This window comes from Schistocerca piceifrons, chromosome 6, assembly GCF_021461385.2.
Source record: "Schistocerca piceifrons isolate TAMUIC-IGC-003096 chromosome 6, iqSchPice1.1, whole genome shotgun sequence".
NCBI classification, from domain to species: Eukaryota; Metazoa; Arthropoda; class Insecta; order Orthoptera; family Acrididae; genus Schistocerca; species Schistocerca piceifrons.
This window is the reverse complement of record NC_060143.1, coordinates 29,485,412-29,512,022: the sequence shown is the minus strand read 5'-3', so window position 1 is coordinate 29,512,022 and position 26,611 is coordinate 29,485,412. Positions and strand designations below refer to the sequence as shown.

At 40.3% G+C, this 26,611-nt stretch overlaps 1 protein-coding gene across 1 annotated transcript in view; it reads right to left on the bottom strand.

Annotated features, from left to right (window-relative positions):
• LOC124802831 (dynein axonemal heavy chain 2) overlaps positions 1 to 26,611 on the bottom strand; it is a 1,031,222-nt gene that overhangs the window by 870,706 nt on the left and 133,905 nt on the right. Inside the window, 3 exon segments of the mRNA XM_047263843.1 lie at positions 17,069 to 17,245; positions 17,323 to 17,459; positions 17,546 to 17,711. Of these exon segments, the coding sequence (XP_047119799.1) occupies positions 17,069 to 17,245; positions 17,323 to 17,459; positions 17,546 to 17,711 (480 nt within the window).

The following is a 26,611-nucleotide window of genomic DNA, read 5'->3' as shown; positions in this document are numbered from 1 at the left end:
AGTCTTGCAGTGGGAACAGTCACAGGGGCAGAAGCCATAGGATAGGAAGATGGGCGCAGGAGCATAGGGTCTGACAAGGATATTGCGGAGATTGGGAGGGCAACAAAAAGCTATTCCAGGTGTGGTGGGCAGAATCTCAGACAGAATGGATCTCAAGGGGGCATGATTTCAGGAAGTCATGGCCGTGTCAAAGTGGCTGATTAATACATTCAAGACAGGATAATACTGAGTGACAAGTGGTGTACACCGAAGTTCTTTTTTTGGAGAGATCAGTAGTGCCAGGATTGGATGTGATGACCCAGGAAATCTGTTTTTGAACTAGACTGGTGTAGTAATTATGTCAAGTGATTGTTGAGGTAAGAATGGTGGTGTACTGCTGTAAAGGGGCTGCATCCAAACAAATGAGTTTGCCTTGAATGCCAAGGCTGTATGGCAAGGAACGTTTGACATGGAAAGAATGGCAACTGTCAAAATGTTAGCAGTGTTGTTCGTTTGTAGGTTTAATGTGGACAGAAGTGTGTAGCTGGCATTTGGTGAGGAGTTCTGCAAAAGACAGGTTAGCATCATGTTTTAGGGGCCTGAGGAAGGGTTGTGAAGCAATACTGGATGTGAGGAATTCTTGGAAGGCTTGTAAGGGATGATTTTGAAGTAGTGGTAGTGGATCTAGTTGGAATCATGGTCAGAACTGTTCAAGGCAAGGTTCAATGTCGTGCTTGTTGTTGGAAAGGTTTTGGGACTGGGTTGCAAAGTGATATTTGCAGCTGCAAAATGACAGGAAGGGAAACAAAACAGTTGAGGTAGTTTAGGAGAAGGTAGGATAGCTTTCTGAGGTGAAGTCTGGCATGTTGTTGCAATCTGAAGTTGGCTTGGTGAATGATGCAACCAAGGAAATATGAGGGGTAGATAAATGCAGGATTTTGTAGAATGTGAGAAGTCTGGTGGAGTGGACATTGGCAGATGAGGCATATAGGACACAGATTAAACAGGTAAGTGCAAGAGATTGCTGTATTTGAAACTATGAAAGAGCCTGATGTAGAGTAGGATTACACCCAGAAACAGGGACTTTCAGTGTTAGGCCTTTGGGAGTAACTCCAAGGAACAAGCAGGTTTCAAGAAGCAGAATGTGGCACCTTAGCTTTCGTAGTGCAAAAGCACGTTTCCAAAAAGAACGGATATCGTATGTGATGCGAGTCATCATGGCAAGAGAGGAGAGACTGGAATGATAGAAATAGTGGGAGTGATAAAAAAGAGAAGCAGAGGGCGGAAAAAGGTAGAAAAATGGAAGAAAAGCAAGAAAAAAATTGGAAAAATCAGAAACATTCGTACAAAAATCATGAGAATAGACAATGGTTAACAAGAGGTAAAGAGTGGGTGAGAATCTCTTGCCAGAAAAGTGGTCCACATGACAAAAAATGATTGCCCACCTTCATCAACTTTATACTCACCAACAACTACTTCACTCTGAGGGGCAGACATAGAAACAGATCAGGGGTACAGTCATGGCAACCAAGATGTTTCCTTCCTATGCCAACCTTCCCATGGGCCACTTGGACTGGGTTTTCCTGGGATCCATAAGCATTCAGCCCCTGATATGGTTTAGACACATTGATTACATCTTTGCCATAAGGACTCATAGTGAGGCTAATCTGTTTCATCTCTAAATACCCCCTCCCAAATAAATTTCAAGAGTCTTATTCTGAATCTCATGTGACTTTCCTTAATACTGATCTCACCCTCACCAAAGGTCAGCTACACACTTCTGTTCACATTAAGACTACAAACAAACAACAGTACTTACATTTTGACAGCTGTCACCCTTTCCATGTCAAACATTCCCTCCCATGCAGCCTTGACATTCAAGGCAAATGTATTTGTTTGGATGCAGACTCTTAAAGTCTCTCCAAAAAACATCTTAGGAGTACACCTCTTGTCACTATTATCCCAGTCTTGAATGCATTAATCACCTACTTTGACAAGGCTATGACTTCCTAAAATCATGCCCTAAAATGAGAGCCATTCTGTCTCAAGTTTTGCCTGCCACACCTACAATATCTTTTCATCACCCTCCCAGTTTCTGAAATATCCTTGACAGTTTCTATGCTTCTTCTGCACCCATCTCCCTACCCTATGACTTCTGCCTCTGTGGGCATCCTCACTGCAAGACTTGCCCTATGCACCCTCCCCTACCACAACATACACCAGCTCTGTAACTGCCAAAACATATACTATCAAAGGGAGAGCCACCTGTGTAACAACACGTCATATACCAGCTGTTATGTAAACACTGTTCGGCCTTTTACATTGGCACGACTACCACCAAGTTATCAATTAGGATGGATGGGTAGGCAGAGGGTGTGTGCTGGCAACACACATTATCCTGTTGCAGAGCATGCTCTACAACATGACGGTTGTGACGTCAGTGCCTGTTTCGCCAAACATGCCATCTGCATTCTTCCCCAGAAACCAGTTCTCAGAACTCCGCAGGTGGGAACATGCGCTATAACATGTTCTTGGTTTTCGCCACCCACCTGGCCTTAATTTACATTAATTTCACCTGACTCAGCATTTATTCACAGTAACTACTCCTTTCTTCACTCTATTTTAGTTTTCTACATCTTTCACTTTCTGCCCTATCTATTTTTCACTGTCTCCCTTCCACCTCTGTTACATACAATCCGGTTAGCTTTTCACTCTTATTAACCCATGCTCAGTGTTTTATCAGTAATCTCTGGGTTGCATATTACCCTGTCTTCCACATTTAAGCTCTCGGGTTTTCAAATCTCATCTGGTGCAGTCCCCAACAATCAGTCTTTCCTTCTCATCCCGTCCGGTAAGACTCCCCTGACCAGTGGTTCTGGGTGACTTTTCCAAACTCTACACCTTTTCCTAAACCTCTCAAGTTCCTTCTCCTTCACCCCTCTTCCTTCCCTTTCAACCCTTCCTCATGTAGAGTACATTTTTTATCTATTCAATTACATTACAAAACATCGTTATAAGTTTATTACATTACTCTACGAATAATTATGTATCAGGATTTAAAAATTTCATGAATGAATAACGTTTTTGCACAAGAATAGTGTGATTTTTATCTTTAATTTACCATAAATTTTAACAGATATGTATTGAGGAGTCTGAGAGTAGAGTTTTAATCTATGAAATGACAACATGAAATTATCTTTGGTTCTTCTGTCACACATACACTGAAAATGTTTTTCCATAAATAATTCTGGATTGGTACATGTAAATATAAAAAGTTCATAAATTTAAGTACACAGAATACTTAAAATATTAGGTCTGGGAATACAGGCTGGCATGAATCGCTGGGCTTAATGTTACACACATTTCTAATAATAGTTTTCTAAAGTAATAATATCCTATTTAAATTACTTGCCTTCCTCCAAAACAGTACTGCATATGTTACAATTGATTCAAAATAGCTGTGGTAAACAACTTTTCTAGTGCCCATGTTACATGAGTGGGACAACACTGTGTGTGATAAGACCAGGGAAAAATGTTTTCTGGAAATATCCCAAGGAATTTGACAGAATCAGCTTTCCTAAGTTCCTGATTTTTATGGGTAATTTGATAGTTGTTTGATTTTGATTGTTTTTGTTGGATCTGTGTTTAAGATCCACAAATCCAACCACCCTGGCCATCTCATAGTTGCTGGCTTCAAAGCTCCCACTGAATATGTACCTGCCTTAGTTAATCAACCCCTGCAACATATAGTACAAACAACATAAAAGATGCCAACCACTTATTAGATTGTCTGAAATCTGTGCCCATTCCGTTCCCATCACACACCCTGTGTGTCACTATTGATGCCACCTCCTTCTATACCAACATCCCCCATGTACATGGTGAGTCTGCTGCTGAACATAACCTCACTCAGTACCACCTGATACCAAACATATAATATCATTTCTGCTTCCATTAATCAACTTTATACTTACCAACAACTACTTCATCTTTGAAGGGCAGACATACAAAAAGACCATGGGCATAGCCATAGGAATAAGGATGGCTGCTTCCTATGGCAACCTTCTCATGGGTCACTTGGAGGGAGATTTCCTGGAATCCATAATCCAGTGGTTTGGTTTAGAAACATTGGTGACATCTTCGTCACATGGATTCAAGGTGAGGCTGATACCACAAAATTTTTGGAGTCTCTAAATACAGTCTCCAAATTAAATTTCACATGGTCCTATTCCAAATCCCATTCCACTTTACTTGATGTTAACCTCATCCTCAATGAGGCTCAGCTACACATGTCCGTTAACATTAAACCTACCAACAAACAACAGCACTTACATTTTGGCAGTTTCCAACTGTTTCACATCAAATGTTCCCTCCCACAAGTGTTCAAGGCATACGTATTTTTTCTGATGCAGGTTCTTTACAGCAATACACCACCATTCTCACCTCAGCCTTGAACGAATGTAATTACCCCACTAGCCTAGCTCAAAAGCACATTTCCCAGACCATCATATCCAATCCTGATATAGCTTATCCCTCAAAAAAAAATTAGGAGTATACCGCTTGTAATATAGTGTTGTCTTGTCTTGAATGTATTGATCGGCTACTTTGACAAGGTTAAGACTTTCTAAAATCATGCCCTGAAATGAAGTCCACTCTGTCCAGCATCTTTACCAACCCAACCCCCCCCCCCCTCGCCCCTCCCTCAAAATCCCCGCAATATCCTGGTCAGAACCTATGCTCCTTCTGCACCCATTTCTCTGACCATGTGACCATCCCCACTACAAGACTGGCCCTAAGCACCCTCCTACCGCCACCCATCCCAGTTATATAATTGACACAGCATATACTATCAAAGTAGAGCCACCCGTTAAACAACATATGCCACATGCCAGCTGTTATGTAAATACTGATCAGTTTGGATGAATGTGCACAGAGGGTGTATACTGGCAACACACAGTATCCTGTTGCAGACCATGCCCTACAATGTGACAGTCATGATCTAGGTGCCTGTTTCAGCACATGTGCCTACTGGATTCTTTTCATGGACACCATTTTATCAGAACTCTGCAGGTGGGGACTGGCACTGGAACATGTACTTTGTTCACGCCACCTACCTGGCCTTATTTTACCTTAATTTCTTCAGTCTCACCATTTATTTTTAGTAACTATTCATTTCTTCACTCCATTTTAGTTTTCTATATATTTTATTTCCTGCTTTGTCTATTTTCCCCATCCACCACCTCTGCCATGTATAACGCATTTAGCTCTCCACTCTTATTTATTCTTGCACAATGTTTTGTCCATAATCTCTGTCTTACTTATCACCCCTTCACTCTAAGGCTTTCAAATCTCATCCAGTGCAGCTCCCAGCAAACAGTCTTTCCTTCTCACCCTGTCCAGTAAGTTTGACTTGGAGTTCTAGGCAACTTTTCTGAATTCCCCCCATTGCCTTAAACTCACCACACCTTTTCCTGCATCCCTCTTCCCTCTCCTTCAACCCTTCTGTCAGAAGGAGGAGCCAGTGGCTCCAAAAGCTTGCTCATTCCTAATCTACTGTATGTGTTTTCTCCCGCCACTGCTTGATGAGTGGATTTTTTTTTATCTATTGCGTTAATTTTAAAGATATATGTAATTAAGTTTGGCCACACCCTAAGTTACTTTTCCCATTCATGCCATTATGCTTGTTAGATTTCCAGATCTGACATTGTAGTTAGATTTCCAGCCCTGGCATTATACTTTTGTTCCTATAATTTTTCTAAACCTGAAGATGCCCTTCATTATCTAATTAAGCCTCTGATTATGAATCTGAGTAAATTAGGTAAATTTCAAACACGGCAATCTTACATGAAAACAACAGAGAATGCACCATGACAGCATACAGTGTATTAATCAAATGGTACCCTGAATTTTAATACATTTAGTTAATCCCATAACGTACAATTTAAGTTCCAACAGCCTGGATCCAAAATCTAAACGTGATCACCTGGCCTTTGAGCCACTCCATGGTTCCGCAAATCAGTCTGACATTGTACCAACTGCGCACGACTTAAGCAGTGTAAGTACATGTGGAAGATCTAACTGGTTTAATTATGTAAAAATTACAACCTTGTGTATTATCAATCAATACAATATAATAATTTAAGTGAACTTTACATTTCTTTACACCCAAGCTGTTTCACTACAATTTTTATTTTTCATGCAAACTTTACAGAGTCCTGATGGCCTCGATTTGATGCAGTTGGGTCATTGTGCTTAGGAAAATGGGCCCAGTGTTTCACATGCAGTCTCTTTTGTAAATCTCTGTACAGTACTCATCCCTGTCCTGTATAATCTGGTATATTCTCCAGTAATGATGTGGCTATTTCAAACCTATAATCAATGTAAATCTGTTCTTACCCCCATTATTTGTTTTGTTGCACGAATATATGAATTGAAAATACCAATATCTGCACAAAATATACAAATCGCCGACCGCAATGGTCTAGCGGTTCTAGGCGTTCAGCCCGGAACCGCGTGACTGCTACGGTCGCAGGTTCGAATCCTGCCTCGGGCATGGATGTGTGTGATGTCCTTAGGTTAGTTAGGTTTAAGTAGTTCTAAGTTCTAGGGGACTCATGACCACGGATGTTAAGTCCCATAGTGCTCAGAGCCATTCGAACCATTTTGTACAAATCGAAAATACCAATATTGAACACATAAAAGAAAATCTTTTTATATTCTTTCCTATATTTCCTCATGATTGGGAAGCTTGCAAGTGTTTGGTCTTGCCAATCAATTCCATTAATTCCCTTGTTGTATGCACTTGGTTTTGAAGCATAATTACATCCTTGTACAATCATTTCTACTGGTTCATGTTTTTTCATCACATAATGTGAACATATAGCTTCACAGCGAGTATTCGACTGCAGCTCCTTATTCTGTATTCCATCCTATTTAATTTTAGTTTACAGAAATCTTTTGGCAAATTCTTTCTATTTGAAAATATTGTGCCAATGACATTTGTTTTATAATCATGTGATAGTGTCATACAACCTTTTTGATGAATTGCATTGTTTGTAAGATACATCGCCTTTAAATTACCCGAGTAATTTATCGATAGTGATGTTGTATTTCATTGTATAACTTCTTTAAATTTTGATGCAAATACTTTATCACAGGTTTTATTTTACTCAATTTGTCTGTGATGGTAACCAGATCATTGTCTGTAAAGTGCAAATGTCTCGTAATTTGCAGATATCTTTTTGGCAGCACTGTATTTCGAAATATGGGTGCCCCTGTAATAGCACTCTTCGAACAATTCAGTTGGTTCTTCACCCATGCAATTCTTATAGACAACACAAAATATCTCTTAGTTCCTTTACAATTCACAGGAAACCAGTTGTTATTGATTCCTTGTATTCTGTTTGGATTGGTTTGTGTTTGTTCTGCGTACTGGTTAGTATTGGTTACATTATTCTCCCAGACCATTTTATCAAATATTACATTAAATACAGGGTGGACCAGAGGAAACGCGTGTTTTTTGAACTGCTAGTATGAAGCGATGAGAGGGGGTATTGACCTCGAATGAATGTTGGCAGACTGCCCATACAATGCAGTTTCAGTCACTATGGAGCATTGGAGTGTAGAGCATCGTGTGTTCATTGTCGAGCAGTACTTTAGAAACAATGATTCCATAGTCACAGTGCAATATATTTTGGGTCAAAATTTTAGAGTGGGACGTCGAGGTGCAGTGCCTGATCGAAATATTGTACTCTGACGGGTTGCAGCATTTAGAAGTACTGGATCTGTGATGAAAAATAAACCACCTGGTCTTCCCTGTTCAGTTCATATTCTGGAAAATGTAGACCGAGTGAGAACAGCAGTTCTTGCTAGTCCGAAACGATCAGCTAGATGACAGGCTGTAGCGCTGGGTATGTCACGTCGTTCACTTCACCGCATCTTACACGATGATCGTAAACTTCACCCGTACAAGATAATGATCATCCAGCAGCTTAGTGAAGGGGATTTTGTGCAGCGCAGAGAGTTTTGTCGCATAATGGACGATGCAGATGCTATAGTCTTCATGAGTGATGAAGCACATTTTCTAGACAGTTATGTCAATGTTCAAATTTATTGGGATTGGACGCCGGAGAACCCACATGAATTACACTAAAGACCTCTCCACAGTTTAAAAGTAACAGTGTGGTGCTACATTTCAAAGATGGGGATTGTTGGACCTTATTTTTGTGTAAAGGAAGGAACTGCAGTTACATATACATCTACATCTACATTTATACTTCGCAAGCCACCCAACGGTGTGTGGCGGAGGGCACTGTACGTGCCACTGTGATTACCTCCCTCTCTCGTTCCAGTCGCGTATGGTTCGCGGGAAGAATGACTGTCTGAAAGCCTCCGTGCACGCTCTAATCTCTCTAATTTTACATTCATGATCTCCTCGAGAGGTATAAGTAGGGGGAAGCAATATATTCGATACCTCATCCAGAAACGCACCCTCTCGAAACCTGGCGAGCAAGCTAGACCGCGATGCAGAGCGCCTCTCTTGCAGAGTCTGCCACTTGAGTTTGTTAAACATCTCCGTAACGCTATCACGGTTACCAAATAATCATGTGACGAAACGCGCCACTCTTCTTTGGATCTTCTCTATCTCCTCCGTCAACCCGATCTGGTACGGATCCCACACTGATGAGCAATACTCAAGTATAGGTCGAACGCGTGTCTTGTAAGCCACCTCCTTTGTTGATGGACTATATTTTCTAAGGACTCTCCCAATGAATCTCAACCTGGTACCCGCCTTACCAACAATTAATTTTATATGATCATTCCACTTCAAATCGTTCTGCACGCATACTCCCAGATATTTTACAGAAGTTACTGCTACCAGTGTTTGTTCCGCTATCATATAATCATACAATAAAGGATCCTTCTTTCTATGTATTCGCAATACATTACATTTGTCTATGTTAAGGGTCAGTTGCCACTCCCTGCACCAAGTGCCTATCCGCTGCAGATCTTCCTGCATTTCGCTACAATTTTCTAATGCTGCAACTTCTCTGTATACTGCAGCATCATCCGCGAGAAGCCGCATGGAACTTCTGACACTATCTACTAGGTCATTTATACACTCCTGGAAATTGAAATAAGAACACCGTGAATTCATTGTCCCAGGAAGGGGAAACTTTATTGACACATTCCTGGGGTCAGATACATCACATGATCACACTGACAGAACCACAGGCACATAGACACAGGCAGCAGAGCATGCACAATGTCGGCACTAGTACAGTGTATATCCACCTTTCGCAGCAATGCAGGCTGCTATTCTCCCGTGGAGACGATCGTAGAGATGCTGGATGTAGTCCTGTGGAACGGCTTGCCATGCCATTTCCACCTGGCGCCTCAGTTGGACCAGCGTTCATGCTGGACGTGCAGACCGCGTGAGACGACGCTTCATCCAGTCCCAAACATGCTCAATGGGGGACAGATCCGGAGATCTTGCTGGCCAGGGTAGTTGACGTACACCTTCTAGAGCACGTTGGGTGGCACGGGATACATGCGGACATGCATTGTCCTGTTGGAACAGCAAGTTCCCTTGCCGGTCTAGGAATGGTAGAACGATGGGTTCGATGACGGTTTGGATGTACCGTGCACTATTCAGTGTCCCCTCGACGATCACCAGTGGTGTACGGCCAGTGTAGGAGATCGCTCCCCACACCATGATGCCGGGTGTTGGCCCTGTGTGCCTCGGTCGTATGCAGTCCTGATTGTGGCGCTCACCTGCACGGCGCCAAACACGCATACGACCATCATTGGCACCAAGGCAGAAGCGACTCTCATCCCTGAAGACGACACGTCTCCATTCGTCCCTCCATTCACGCCTGTCGCGACACCACTGGAGGCGGGCTGCACGATGTTGGGGCGTGAGCGGAAGACGGCCTAACGGTGTGCGGGACCGTAGCCCAGCTTCATGGAGACGGTTGCGAATGGTCCTCGCCGATACCCCAGGAGCAACAGTGTCCCTAATTTGCTGGGAAGTGGCGGTGCGGTCCCCTACGGCACTGCGTAGGATCCTACGGTCTTGGCGTGCATCCGTGCGTCGCTGCGGTCCGGTCCCAGGTCGACGGGCACGTGCACCTTCCGCCGACCACTGGCGACAACATCGATGTACTGTGGAGACCTCACGCCCCACGTGTTGAGCAATTCGGCGGTACGTCCACCCGGCCTCCCGCATGCCCACTATACACCCTCGCTCAAAGTCCGTCAACTGCACATACGGTTCACGTCCACGCTGTCGCGGCATGCTACCAGTGTTAAAGACTGCGATGGAGCTCCGTATGCCACGGCAAACTGGCTGACACTGACGGCGGCGGTGCACAAATGCTGCGCAGCTAGCGCCATTCGACGGCCAACACCGCGGTTCCTGGTGTGTCCGCTGTGCCGTGCGTGTGATCATTGCTTGTACAGCCCTTTCGCAGTGTCCGGTGTCAATGTGTTCTTTTTTCCATTTCCAGGAGTGTATATATTGTGAAAAGCAATGGTCCCATAACACTCCCCTGTGGCACGCCAGAGGTTACTTTAACGTCTGTAGACATCTCTCCATTGATAACAACATGCTGTGTTCTGTTTGCTAAAAACTCTTCAATCCTGCCACACAGCTGGTCTGATATTCCGTAGGCTCTTACTTTGTTTATCAGGCGACAGTGTGGAACTGTATCAAACGCCTTCCGGAAGTCAAGAAAAATAGCATCTACCTGGGAGCCTGTATCTAATATTTTCTGGGTCTCATGAACAAATAAAGCGAGTTGGGTCTCACACGATCGCTGTTTCCGGAATCCATGTTGATTCCTACATAGTAGATTCTGGGTTTCCAAAAACGACATGATACTCGAGCAAAAAACATGTTCTAAAATTCTACAACAGATCGACATCAGAGATATAGGTCTATAGTTTTGCGCATCTGCGCGACGACCCTTCTTGAAGACTGGGACTACCTGTGCTCTTTTCCAATCATATGGAACCTTCCGTTCCTATAGAGACTTGCGGTACACGGCTGTTAGAAGAGGGGCAAGTTCTTTCGCGTACTCTGTGTAGGATCGAATTGGTATCCTGTCAGGTCCAGTGGACTTTCCTCTGTTGAGTGATTCCAGTTGCTTTTCTACTCCTTGGACACTTATTTCGATGTCAGTTACTGTGACATCAGCGCACTACATTAAAATGTTAAACAACTTTCTACATCCAGAACTTGAAAGGCATCAAGCAGGATGGTGTCACAGCTCACGTGGTGAGAGCACCCATGGAGGTGGTTTGACAAATGTTCCCAGGACAAGTTATTTCGAGATATGGTGATGTTTACTGGCCCCTTCGCTCACCCAATTTGTCAATATGCGACTTCTCTTTGTGGGGTATTTAAAATCAAAAGTCTACATGAACAAGCCTCGCACAATCAATGACCTGAAGAATTCCATGAAATGTTGCAGGGAGCCATGTGTAACTTTTTGGAGAGGATCCAAATTTGTATCCAGCAAGAAGGACGTCATCTCCAAGACATTATTTTTCAAGCCTAATTAAAGTATGTATATTTCAAAACTGCATTAAAAAATCTATCAATTAATGCTTGTTTTTATTATTTTTATCGAACCATGTCCCAGTCATTCAAATGTGTTTCCTCTGCTCCACCCTGTATATCTAGCCCTCTTTTATTTACTCCTACCTCATGTACGGTTGCCTCTTTTATGCCAGGAGTCACTGGTAGTTGATCTTCATCAGCATTATCATCCTCAATAACTAATAGCCTGTGTTTTTGTCATACAGAATGTACGATGTCACTATTGTCACTGTTGGTTGCAGAAGTATTGACATAATGCTCACTGTTCTCATCACATTTACATTTTGAAAACATTTTGTGGGGATACGTCCCTACCATTCAAGAACATATATTTCAATGTGCAAACATGACCAAGAATAAAACGTAACTGAGTGTGATAGTAAGAATCTATCATGAGCCTGGCCTGTGCTGTATGTGGTGGGGCACATCACAAGTCACAACTGTTGTACCACAGGCCAGGACTGTGATGTTTTCATTTGGCCCAACCAAAGTGCTGCAGGTCAGGATCATGAAGTTTACATTTTGCCCGACATATGAACCAAAGGCCAAGCTTGTGATACCCACATTTGGTCAGAATACCTGACCACGAGTCTCACACATAGTTGTCAGTTAAAGGGTTAAATCAGATTATGGTTGAATTCAACAAATCAGCTCTACTACTAATGATTCTGACCTTCACCGGTTTTTAAAATAATATTTAATTAATAAAATCACAACTTATCATTACACCAGTCTATATCTACTCTACTCCAACCAAAAACATTCTGTCAGCATCCATGAAGCACATAGTCATCACCCATATGAAGGCTCACACTCACTTGGTTCACATTATATAGTGAAGAGTACCCTGCCCATGCCCAGCAATCACAAGAGTAAAATTATGTAACAAGTTTACAACCAGAAGTTACAAAAGCAACATCTATGATTCTGAAACTGTTGCAATAGTTGGGTTACATATCCATGAAAGTTAGCAGCCTGATGCACTAATATATTTTTATCAAATTGTGTGTACAAATCAGTGTTCTGGATTCACTATGAGAAATGTACATAGTTGACTATTGTTTTACAAACTTTGATTTCTAAAAGTTTAGAATGTAGTGTGCAGACAAGAGTTTTAAGTCTGTCATGAACTGTTTACGACATGTACTGCCACTGAGAATAAACACAGTATCTAAGTGCTAGCACGATATTTGTGAAATATAAAGAACAGTGTAAGATAAAATGGACATCACTTGAATGTGATTAATGTTCCATATATTGCTGAACTGTGATGCCATCATCTAAGATACTATAAGATCATGAAACTTCAATTCTGCTGCATCATCACGGAACTTTAGTCTACAATCAGGTTAGTACACTTCCACTGTGATGACCTCTTCTGACACCCATATCTTTGAATCCAACTGCTGTAGTTCCAAAATGAAGTGGTGGAAGGTAGAGGGCTACCATACCACATAAGCCCCATTGGTGCACATGTCAGCATAACTTTGTACTTGAACACAACATGGGTGGGTATGAAAATGTTCAAATTTAGTTTTGTTACCAGGCCTTGTAGGGTACAATAGGGGCATGAACAGCAGCAGACACTGAGTGATCAACATGATGTGGAGATGTCTTGCGCTCACAAGAGAAAGTGTTGACAGGATTTGAAAGGCGCCTCATTTTCAGTCTCCATTTGACCAGTTGGTTGAATCGTGCAATGCCTAGATTTGTGGAGCATTCAGATGTGACAGTGGTCTGATGGTGGACTACATCGGAATGTGAGGCCAGGCATACTCATCAACCAAATTCCAGCTGACAATGTATGTCCACCATATGGACGAATCACTGTACTGTGCACAATGCTCATTGTAACTCCTTCACATCTGCACCTACCACTCAAGAACAAGTAATCTGTGCCATCCTCCATCTTTGGTTGGATATTAGCAGCAGCCAGACTAGAAAATTACCATTCCAAGTGTAGGCTGCCATTAACATCACAACACAAAAAGCTTCTAATGGATGACATTACAATGTGTTCAGGGATGAATTGCAGTTCTGCACTACCCAGGAGCCCATTTTCAGAGAATATGGCCACGGGATGAGATGTCTTTCTCCAATGTTTTGGAGAGGCACAATGTGTCATGGTGTTGGGTGCCGTGTGTTACGACTTTGTGTCCTGGGTGGAAGTGACTTGTGGTACCCTTAACGACACATTGGTACATAACAGTAGTTCCTCATGTGTTATTCTCATGCAGCAGTATCATAGAGCCAGTTTTCAACAGGACAATGCTCGTCCACAAATGGCATGCGTCTCAACAAATTGTGTGTGTGATTTTGAGGTACTGCAGTGGCCAGTTACAACAGTTGCTAGCCAACTTACCTCTGAAAAGGATGCAATGGCTTTATGGCACCCTTTCCAAATGAACCAGTGCAGGTATTTAAGCCAGAGGACGTGCAAAGTCACACTGATAAGTGGGCTCATGCTGCAACATTCTTTGTAACTTTGGCTTGGTTCTGTTATCACTGAAATGACATCACTTCCCCTTTCAACCCGTGAAGTTTTATTTCATTTCATTTTCTCCTCTGGGTGTTTTTAACATTTTAAAGAACGTAATTCTTATATAGAAAAACAGTGATCTGTAATTATTATAAATAAACTGGAAGCAGTCTTGATCACATAACTTTTTTAATATGGTGACCAGTTTCGATCTTTTTATAAGATCATCTTCAGATCGACAATAAACAGGAATTATTATAAACATATAAAGGACAAGATCACATATTCATAAAACAGTAAATAACACTGGGTGTTTTTCTTTTTTCATCAGGCTGTGTATACTTACTGATGTTCATATTTGCCTCCCCCCCCCCCTCCCCCCAAAAAAAGTACTCTCCTGCCCTCCTTCACTTTGTGGGAAATAATTGTTCCCATTGTACTTGTACATCCAGGCTGTACTTATCATTCAAATTCTGTTTTCACAGTATTTCGATCAAAATATTTACTTTAGCCAGATAGAAAGCCTGTTGTTAAACTGGTAATTCTACTATTTTCATATTCTCATCAGTTAATTCATGTGTTTCATAAGAAGATATTTCAATGTATACAACTTGTTGCAGCATAAATGGGGATATTTGTTGTATGCCAAATAAGTGGATAAATTAATAATTTCATGATACTGTATTTCTATTTCACCACTTTTATGAAATCACTGACACAGGTCACTTTAAATATCATTTGATGCACTGCTGCATGTGTCTATGTCTGAATAAGAGCATTACAAGAATCATATTCAGAAACAATTGTTCTGTATAACAAAATTTCTCATTATTTTGAGAAACTTTACCTCTTACAAACAACTGTGGATAACTGCAAGTCAAGAAACGGCTAACAGGAATAATTTTGGTTTGAAGTAAACAGCCACATTTTTAAAAATATCTTCTATTATCACCCATTAGGAGGGGCGTTTGAAAAGTCTATGCAAAGTCCGAGAGATGGCACCACCGGCACGTATCGAGGTCATGTTTAGTTAGTAGCATCTTTGGAAAGAATGCACGCCAAGTTTCACCCGTATTGCTCTATTTATTTGTGTTTGGCATTCGTGCGAATCAAGGAAGTTGAGTGATTGTCAAACAATGGACAAAAAAGAATTTCGTGTGGTGATTAAACATTACTTTATGAAAGGCAAAACGCCTCAGGAGACTAAAGAGAAGCTTGATAAACATTACGGTGACTCTGCACCTTCGATTAGAACTGTTTATAAGTGGTTTCAAAATTTTCGGAGTGGTCATTTGGACACAGGTGATGCTGAACATTCTGGAAGCCCTGTGGAGGTTATGACTCCAGAAATCACTGATAAAATCCATGATATGGTGATGGATTACAGAAGAGTTACAGTGCGTGAGATTGCTAGTGCTGTGGGCATCTCAAATGCATGGGTACATGATATTTTGCATAAACATTTGGACATGAGAAAGCTATCCGCAAGGTGGGTTCCACGACTGCTAATACTTGACGAAAAACAAAATCATGTGAATTGTTGCAAGGATGGTTTGCACTGTTCAGGAAGAATCCACAGGACTTTAATCGTCATTTCGTCACTGTGGATGAAACATAGATACATTACTACTATACTCCTGAGACCAAACAACAATCTAAACAATTGGTTACCAAGAGAGAATCTGTACCAAAATAGGCGAAGACCATTCCTTCGGCCGGAAAGGTTATGGCGACTGTCTTTTGGGATTCGCAAGGGATAATCCTCATCAACTATCTGGAAAAGGGTAAAACTATTGCAGTTGAATATTATTCATCATTATTGGACCATTTGAAAACCGAGCTGCAAGAAAAAAACCGAGCTGCAAGAAAAACACCGGCAACTGGAACACAAAAAAGTCCTTTTCCAACACGACAATGCACCAGGACACACCTCAGCAGTTGTGGTCACAAAATTAATGTGAATAGGATTCCAACTCATTTCACATCCCCCCCTATCGTCCAGACTTGGCCCCCATGGACTACTATTTGTTCCCCAGTTTGAAGGAATGTCTGGTGGGACAAAGATTTTATTCAAACGAGGAGGTGATTGCAGCAAATAATAGCTATTTTGCAGACTTTGACAATTCCTATTATTCGGAAGGTATCAACAAATTAGAACAGCATTGAACAAGGTGCATAAAGTCTAAAAGGAGACTATGTTGAAAAATAAAAAATGTTTAACCCAAACACGTAAGCAGTTTTTATTTTTTCACGGACTTTCCAAACGCCCCTCGTAGGTGATGCACATTCTGTTAATTTTTCTAACAATTTTGCAAGAGACAGTAGGACACAATTTGTAAGAAGTCATTTAGTAGGAGATGTATCTGAGTATTGAAAGTTATATCTTGGTAATTTCAGTCCAAAACACATCTGGCCATCAAAGAAGCTGCAGGTGGCCCTTGGCAGCTCCATAGCTGACAACAAGAAAACAGTAGAATTAAAACTGCTAGAATTCTGTTTTATTTGTTGCACAGCTACTACTCTCATACTGTTATTGTGAATAGAAAAAGAATTTGGTGGAAACACAGTTTTGTTCCAATACCTTACCCTCAACTGATGTATAATTGATGGTGTATGACCCCATCAATAAACTATATGAAATGTTAAGACTCAAATGCCACTAGATTTTTTAAAAAATGAGCTAACTTAATGTCATTTTTCATAATCGCTCAAGAGACAAGTGGTGATTGATAAAAAAATAATAATCAGAAACAATCATGAATATACTCAAACCTAAATTGCTGATACTGTTTGGCAAATGTGTAAACCACAGACAAGCAGGGTCATGGTCAAATCTTTCTCCAAGAATCTTTCGAACATAAAACAACTGTAGTACCAGAAGAACTTAAGTAAAAAGCATCTGTAGTTTCACAAACACTTTGAATGAACCACATCTGTTGACATTAGAAACCAAAACCTAAAACTAGTTAAAATATACACTAAAAAACTTTAACTCCTTTGGTTTTTACCTGATAATATCACTGTACCATGATGTTGCCTGCACTTCCAATATTGTATGTTTTACATCCTGTATTGCCTGGAGACTACAGCGGAAAGTGCTCTCAACTTTATCACATGTGGCTTCAAACTCAGGACCTTCTGTCCCTCCAAACATGGGCCTTGGTATTACTTCTGTCTCATCCATCCTGAATAGAGTCAAAACGTCAGCAAGGAACTTCTCCACACAAAATATCAAATGACTTTATGTACAAAACTACCATACCTCCCAAAGACTCTCATGGCTTCACATACTTCCACCATGTCTCGGCATCTTTGGGTGAATGAATCAACATGATTGAATATTGATGCTTTATCTAAATCCCACTGGCATTTAGAATATTCCGTGTGGGCCTCAGCAATCTAAACCCAGAAGTAGAATATTCTAGAAAAACTTGAAAGGAGAATCAGTAATACTGGAAACTGAAAAAAATTAGAATACAACTTACTTTTTCGTAAATAAATCTGTACTTTACACAGCATGAGATGCAGGCCTCTAACGTTTTAATTCCTTTTCTAGTATATCCTGAGAATATTTCATCCAGGTTTACTGAACGCTGGCATTTAATAATTATCTGATTGCTCAGAGCACGGCACAGACCTGTAATCTTCCCCCTTCAAAGATATAGGAAAGACTTAATTATCAATTTCACAATAACAATAAAAATAAAGATCAATTTTACAAAAACAATACAAATACAGACAATAAACAATTAACATAAGAATCAAGCAAAACTTTTTCTGTAACACAATGTATGACTGTAAAAAGAACAAATACAATTTTTTTGATTAAATTGCAAGGTTAACTGGGAAAATGAAGTTGTTATTCATCATAAAACTCCAAGATATTCTTAACTGTCTTTATCACTGCTCACTGCAAAATCAAGAGCTACAGTGCATAGTCTATGGACTTTGATGGAAAACACAGCTGGGCTCTATTACCAGTTGCATACAACACTAAACATTAATAGTACCATCCTCAGTTTTTAACTGGCACACTCTCACAATGCACGTCATATGAAGCATTAAAGATCATTATGGGTGAAACTCACACACACAAAAAATTTTTGACAAGCACAATAGTATCAGGGACCAATAAAAACTAAATAAAAAAATAATGAATAGTAAATGACTTAAAATTTTTCATTAAAGCCTATAACTTTTTGTCGTACATAACATTAATATTGGGAGTAACAACTGTTAACCAAAATGGTATTCTGTTATTACTGTGAGCAAGAAGATCCCAACATGATACGCTGTGATCAGTTAAACAAACAACCTTATTTATATAAAACTAAATTAGTTGATATACAGGAAAGAAAAGTCAACCAGAATAAATGATGACATAACTACAAAGATGGGTTATAATATACAGGGTGTAACAAAAAGGTACGGCCAAACTTTCAGGAAACGTTCCTCACACACAAAGAAAGAAAATATGTTATGTGGACACGTGTCCGGAAACGCTTACTTTCCATGTTAGAACTCATTTTATTACTTCTCTTCAAATCACATTAATCATGGAATGGAAACACACAGCAACAGAACGTACCAGCGTGACTTCAAACACTTTGTTACAGTAAATGTTCAAAATGTCCTCCGTTAGCGAGGATACATGCATCCACCCTCCGTCGCATGGAATCCCTGATGCGCTGATGCAGCCCTGGAGAATGGCGTATTGTATCACAGCCGTCCACAATAAGAGCACGAAGAGTCTCTACATTTGGTACCCGGGTTGCGTAGACAAGAGCCTTCAAATGCCACCATAAATGACAGTCAAGAGAGTTGAGGTCAGGAGAGCGTGGAGGCCATGGAATTGGTCCGCCTCTACCAATCCATCGGTCACCGAATCTGTTGTTTAGAAGCGTACGAACACTTCGACTGAAATGTGCAGGAGCTCCATCGTGCATGAACCACATGTTGTGTCGTACTTGTAAAGGCACATGTTCTAGCAGCACAGGTAGAGTATCCCGTATGAAATCATGATAACGTGCTCCATTGAGCGTAGGTGGAAGAACATACTGACGAAACTAAAATGAGCTCTAACATGGAAATTAAGCGTTTTCGGACACATCTCCACATAACATCTTTTCTTTATTTGTGTGTGAGGAATGTTTCCTGAAAGTTTGGCCGTACCTTTTTGTAACACCCTGTATGTCTACATTTACATTTTTACTTTTAAGAACACTGTGAAGTTTACTGATGTTATGTACTTAATTCAACAAAAAACAAAGTACAGACTACTGGTAAATTTTATGTTCTGTTGTAGGTACTTGCACAGATGGTTAAAGTAATACCTCTCTAACATTAAACAAATGATCTCACAATAGGAAAAAGATTTATATTAAGCTATAACTCTTCAACTGTCTGGGACCTAGTTACACATAGTGTCCTTCAAGAGTCCACCTTAAGAGCCCTCATCTTTTCTTCAGTATATTAATGATCTTTGATTAGTAATATTAGCAGATACTAGTCTTGATTTGCATGTAGATGATAGAAACATTACAAGAAACACCAAATCAAGCACAATTAACATAAATGATGAAAGACAATCACTTAATTGTGGCAGATTGATGAGTGGTGCAGTTTACATCTAATTCAGATTCTTTATTCACCATTGACCACCTGAGGTGGAATAGGCATGGATATCATATAACATTTTCCTTGAATAGTACCTTAAAGCTAAATGAGCATTGCAAATAGTGCCCACAGATGATAACATACACCATAACATAAGGTAAATACATTCAGTGACATCACATAATGAAATCGTTAAAAATTAATGTTGATTGATTTTATATTCATAAATTCTGTAATTTTTTAAAAAGGATTGATTAGTAACCAATTTAGTAGCTTGCTCGTGAATCTACTTATGTGAGCTGACCAAGAAGAAAATGGAAGTTTATTAAATATTTTTAGACTATTGATTAAATGGGAATTCCCTGTTCTTGTCAGCCTGTGTCTAGGTATGTCTAATTTTGTTTTGCCTCTGGTATTATGGTGGTGTATGTTTTCCCTCATTTCAAAATCTGCTATATTGTTTTTTGCATACAATGCTGAGGCCTATATATAAAGATTAATAACTGTTAATATTTTCAGCTGAATGAACAGTGGTCGGCAGTGCTCTGATCTACCAGAATTGCTCACTGCCCTTATCACTTTCTTCTGAATTTTTAGAACTTCAGTGATGTGAAGAGAGTGTCCCCATACCAGCAGTCCATACTCTATATGTGACTGAAAGAGTCCAAAATAAATAACTCTTAAATATTCTTTTGTCACCAGGCTCCTCAGTTTTCACATTAAATAAGTAACTCGAGACAATTTTGTGCAGGTATGGTTGATGTGTGTTTCCCACATTAACTTAGAGTCTACATGAATTCCTAGAATTTTAACTGCTTTCACCTCTACCTCTTTTGACAATCCCAGTATAATCTGTTGGTTTTTATCAGGATTGCAAAGCAGTGTATTTGATGAGAACCAATTTAGTGCTGCTTCCATGCCATCTTGCATCATATCTTCCAGAACTGATAGGTTCTCGTGCTGAGCAAGCAAAGTTGTGTCATCAGCATAACAAATAACAGTATTGGGGATGCAATGGGGTAAATCATTGACTGCAATTATAAAAAAGAAGGGCCCAAGGACAGAACCTTGTGGGACTCCTGTCTTAACTTCTAGCAATTGTGAGTTTCTTTTTCTGACAGTGGCAAACTGCTTCCTATTGTTTAGGTATGATTCAATTACTGCCAATGCAGAGTCTTGTACGCCATAGAATTTGAGTTTAGCAAGTAAGATATCATGAGAAATGCAGTAAAATGCCTTACTTAAAACACATTTTTATTCTCGAAGGCAGTTATTACCTCATTCACAATTGAAAGAACAACAGTGGTGGTATTTCTTCCCTTGCGGAAGCCAATTTGACTAATAGAGAGTAAGTTAAGTGACTCAAAGTAGTAGTTTAGTTGGTTATAAATAAGAGATTCAAATATTTTCGGGAAAATGGGAATTATTGAAACTGGTCGGCAATTTTTGAGATCATCTTTGTCTCCTTTTTTACACAATGGCATAACTTTCGATATTTTTAGAGACTCCAAACTCTAGACACCTATTAAACAGAAAGGCCAATGGTTCACTAATTATATGCACTGTTTTTTTTAATTATGTAATTGGACAACCAAGAGTAGTCCATGCTCTTGGAGTTTGAGAACTTTGCCACTACCTTTGTAATCTCAGTGGGTGTGATTGTGCTCCATTTAAAGGTATGTTTGCAGGTTGTTGTTGCTAAAGTAGATCACTTGCATTAGTGGTTGTTGTTTCAGTTCTGTTTCTGATATCACTTACAGAGTCCATGAAAAAACGATTAACTTTATCCGGGTCAAGAGCTATGCTACGTTCATTCCTGCAATGCTCTTGTGCAACAACATTCCATGCAGCTTTGCACTTATTAGGAGCCCCTTCAATGTATCTTTCGTATGCCGTTCTTTTTGCCATTCTAAATTTAGTTCTGTAGGTTCTCTTACATTCTCTACATCTATACTCAGCAAACCACTGTGTAATGCACAACAGAGGGTATGTCCCATGGTACGAGTTATTACAGTCTTTGTCCCATTCCACTCACGTATGGAGTATGGGAAGAATGATTGTCGAATTGCCCCATGTGTGCTGTAATTAATCTAATGTTGTCCTCATGATCCCTATGGGAGCAATACATAGGGAGTTGTAGTATTTTCCTAGAGTCATCATTTAAAAGCAGTTCTTGAAACTGTAAGTAGGCTGTCTTGGGATTGTTGACATTATCTTCAAGAGTCTGCCAGTTCAGTTTCTTCACTAGCTCTGTGAAACTCTTTCATGGGTCAAACAAATCTGTGACCATTCATGCTGCCTTTCTCTGTATACGTTCAACATCCCTTGTTAGCCCTATTTGGTATGGGTCCCACACAGATGAGCAATATGCTGGGACAGGTTGCATGAATGATTTGTAAACAATCTCCTTTGTAGACTGATTGTAATATCCCAGTATTTGTTATATTATAAATCAGAATGTGTGTGTTACAGATATTCTCCCAAACACCTGTATCAATTTCAACCAAATTTGGCACAGAAACAGTAGGCCTCATGGATATCAGCATTGAGGGGTTTACAGCCTCCTAGCTCCAATAGGAGAGGAGATAAGGACCAAAATGGGTTTGTTGCGGCCGATGGCAAGCAGACTGCCCTGCATGACAGGAATTTTGTGCGGTAATAGTATCAATGTGTTTTGCAGGACAGCCAACATGTCAGGGGTAAAAAAAGGTTTTCTGGGCCCTGACATGTAGGCTTCCCTGCACGACAAGTGGGTAATGTAGTAGTATCAGTTTGATTTATCGACTTGCTTTGCATGGCAGCCTATATTTCATGGGCAAATAAATGATTTCAAGCCCCTGATGTGTAGCCTGTCCTGCATGACTGGCATGACAAGGGAGTAGTATCAACCTGCTTTATGAACTTTATTGCGGGGGTTACATGTACTGATGAACATGGGTGGGGAGAGGTTGAGATGGAGAGAGGAGGTTATGGACAGAGTGAGGAGGAAGAGGAAATGGACAGAGGGAGGGGAGGAGAGGGAAGTGCATGAGGCAGGTGGAAGATGCAGACGGATAGTGAGCAGGTGGAAAAGGCAGAGGGGGAGGTGGAGATGGAAAGCTAGAAGGGGAGGAGGACAGAAGGAAATGGCCATATGGAGGGAGGAGAAAGATATAGTCACAGAAAGGGGGTAGAGGAAATGGACAAAGATAGTACGAGGAGGACATAAACAAAGAAGGAGAGTGGGGAGGAGGAGACCGAGAGGGGTGGAAGGAAGGATGAGGTGAACAGACACCGGCAGGAAGAGAGAGACACAGAGAGGGGGAGGAGTAAGTGTGTTCAATATATGTGTCAAATGCATACATGGGTGAAGCTATGGGGAAAAGTCTAGTTCTACTAACAAAGCAAAGGTTACCATCTACTTTACCCACAAATGAACTTATGTGATCTTTCCATTTCACATCACTAAAGAGTGTTACACCCAGGTATTTCTATGAGTCGACAGACTCCAACCACGTCTAACTGATACTATAGTCAGAGGATACTATGTTTTTCATTTTGTGAAGTACACCATTTTACATTTCTGAACATTTATAGCAAGTTGCCAATCTTTGCACTACTTTGAAATCTAATCAAGATCTGACAATATTTGTGCAGGTTGTTTCAGACAGTAGAAAAAAACCGGACTGATGCTGGAAAAAACATTTATTTACAATTATTTACAATTTCATGTTATCTCCTTCAATGTACTCTCCTCCTCGGTCTCTACACTGCTCCATACGAATTTTCCACTGTTCATAGCAATGCTGCAGATCATTTTCGGTAAGTCCATACATTACTTCCGTCGCTTTTTCTTTTACTGCTTCAACAGTCTCAAATCTAGTTCCTTTCAAAGCTGACTTGACTTTAGGGAAGAGAAAAAAGTCACAGGGGGCCAAATCAGGTGAGTAGGGTGGATGATCTAAGATGGAAATGTTGTGTTTTGCCAAAAACGTCTTCACTGACAACGCACTGTGAGCTGGGGCATTGTCTTGGTGAAGGATCCATGACTTTTTTCTCCACAAATCGTTCCGTTTTCTCTGTACTCGCTCACGTAGGGTAGCCAGGACGCTAATGTAGTAATGCTGATTCACTGTTTGTCCCTCTGGTACCCAATCAATGTGCACAATCCCTTTGATGTCAAAAAAACAATCATCATTGCCTTGAATTTCGATTTTGACATTCGTGCTTTTTTTTGTCGTGGAGAACCAGGAGTTTTCCAATGCATCGATTGGCGTTTAGTTTCGGGATCGTAAGTAAAAAACCACGATTCATCGCAAGTAATAACATTTTGTAAGAAGGTGGGATCACTTTCAATGCTTTCCAGGATGTCAGAACAAATCATTCTTCGGCATTCCTTCTGTTCAATTGTGAGACACTTTGGAACCATTTTTGAACACACTTTGTTCATGTTGAAACTTTCATGAAGAATCTGCCTAACACTTTCCTTGTCAACTCCTGTTAACTCAGACACTGCTCTGATTGTTAAACGGCGATCATGTCGAACAAGTTTACCGATTTTTTCAATGTTTGCATCAGTTTTGGCTGACAATGGTCTGCCAGTGCGAGTGTCATCACTGGTGTCTTCGCGGCCATCTTTAAATCGTTTAAACCACTCAAACACTTGTGTTCGCGATAAACAATCATCGCCGTACACTTGTTGTAACATTGCAAACGTTTCACTTGCAGATTTTCCTAGTTTGAAACAAAATTTGATGTTAACACGCTGTTCTTTCTGTACACTCAACATTTTCCGACGCACAGACAAAACGTCAACTACTTAAAACAGACGCCACGGGCAGACTGAGTGCAGGAGGCAGATGAAACTCGAGCAGTAGGCGGAGCGAGAGTCACGTGACAGGCCACGCAACTTTCAGCTTTGTTGCATTCGTTTTATTGTTTCACCAGTACTAGTCTGGTTTTTTTCTAGCCACACCTCGTAGATAACTTCATCATCTGCGAAAAGCCTGGTGTTACTATTAATATCACGTACTACATCAGATATATACAAAATGAACAGCAAGTGTCTAAAACACTTCCCCGGAGCACTCCTAAAGTTACTTCAATATCTGTTAATGATTCTCTATCCAAGGTAATGTGGTGCATTCTCCCTACCAAGAAATTCTCAATCCAGTCACGAATTTAGCTTGTTGTCTCATACAATACAGAGATACAAACATACATAGATAGATATGGTAGTGAGTCAAATGCTTTTTGGAAGATTTCACATGACTGATGCTTTCGGAATCCATGCTAGTTGGTGGTCATTCTGTTCAAGATATCTGATTATGCTTGAGTTTTCAGAATAAGTTTCAAGAATCTACAACAAATTGATGTCAAGGACAGTGAATGATAGTTTTGTAGATCACTTCTGCTACCAATCTTGTAAATGGGTGTGATCTGTGCTTTTTTCCAACTACTGGGCATGACTTTTAGTTTGAGGGATGTACAATAAACTATAGTTAAAAAGACTTTCCAACTACTGGGCATGACATTTAGTTTGAGTGATGTACAATAAACTATAGTTAAAAAGACTAATTCAGCCACAGATTCAGTATAGAATCTATTAGGGATCCCTTTGGGTACTGGAGTTTTGTTCAATTTTAACAATTTCAGCTATTTCTCAACACCACTGACACTAACATCTATTTCACTCATCCATTCAGAGATTGGGGCAGTGCTCTTTAATTTTCCTTTGTAAAGGAACATTTGAAAATGTAGTTAAGCATTTCTGCTTTTGATTTGCTACCCTCAATGTCAGTTCCTGCCCCATCACAAGTGATTAGACACTAACTTTGGTGTCACTAATAGCCTTTAGCAACCTTTACATATGAACACAATTTCTTTTTATTTTGTGACAGATCATTAGATAAAATTCTGCTACATTAGTCACTGAAGGCTTCACACATTGCTCTCTTTGCAGCCAAAATGTAGTTGTCATTCACATACAACACTAAAACACTAAACAATAACTGCAGCACTGCCCTTATATAGTGTGACTGCTTTCACATGTGGATCTACCTCTTATAGTTTATGACTTGACTGAGGTAAACACCATATAGCGCAGATGCTGCGTCACAGATAGGCACAACAAAAAGACTGTCAAACAAACCTTCCAGCCAAACAGGTCTTCATTAGAATTAGACATTAGTCTGTCATTATCCCATGCTGGATTTTTTATTGTTTGATTTTGACTGAGGTAAAAGATGCTGATGAATGTATAAGACAGCTCTTGTACCTAGCCATCCACAGGGGAATTACCTTTGTGGCACAAGATTATAAGTTGGATTAACATAAGAATGTACAGAAATATGGCAAAGAGTGTGTGGGTGACTAAGATATTAAGGACATGACAAAAGATAGTCAATATTGTGGAGATGAATAATGTTGAAATTTCAAGTTCTTTGTTGTACTGAGGAATGATGATCAGTGGCTGTTCCACAGTGGCTATAGGTTTGATGTTCCAGAGACAGAGAAAGAGCAGGAAATCTGTTTCTGGACTAGCTACTAGGTACAATATTGTTTATCTATACAGGCTCTTCGACTACCCACCTCAAATATAATACCCATAGGTTCCATGATTCTAAGAGAAGAACTTTTTCATATGAAATGGTTAACAGTGAGGCTGTACAGAGAGAGTAGCCAAATAGGCCTCTGTCAAAGGTGCAAGCACAGAAGAGGCACAAAACTGATCATGAATTCTCCTACCCCTCATGATATTATGAGAAGAAGTCTTTTCCTGGGCCCACAACTGTAAACACATGATGTGTCACTTCTCTCAAATATCATCACAAAAAAACAACAACAACTAAACACACATATATCACTATCACCAGCTGTGGGGTAGTAGCAGGCTAGTTTCACACATCTGCCACCTATACCACTCAATAATTATCCTCTTGTCAGGCATGCAGTCA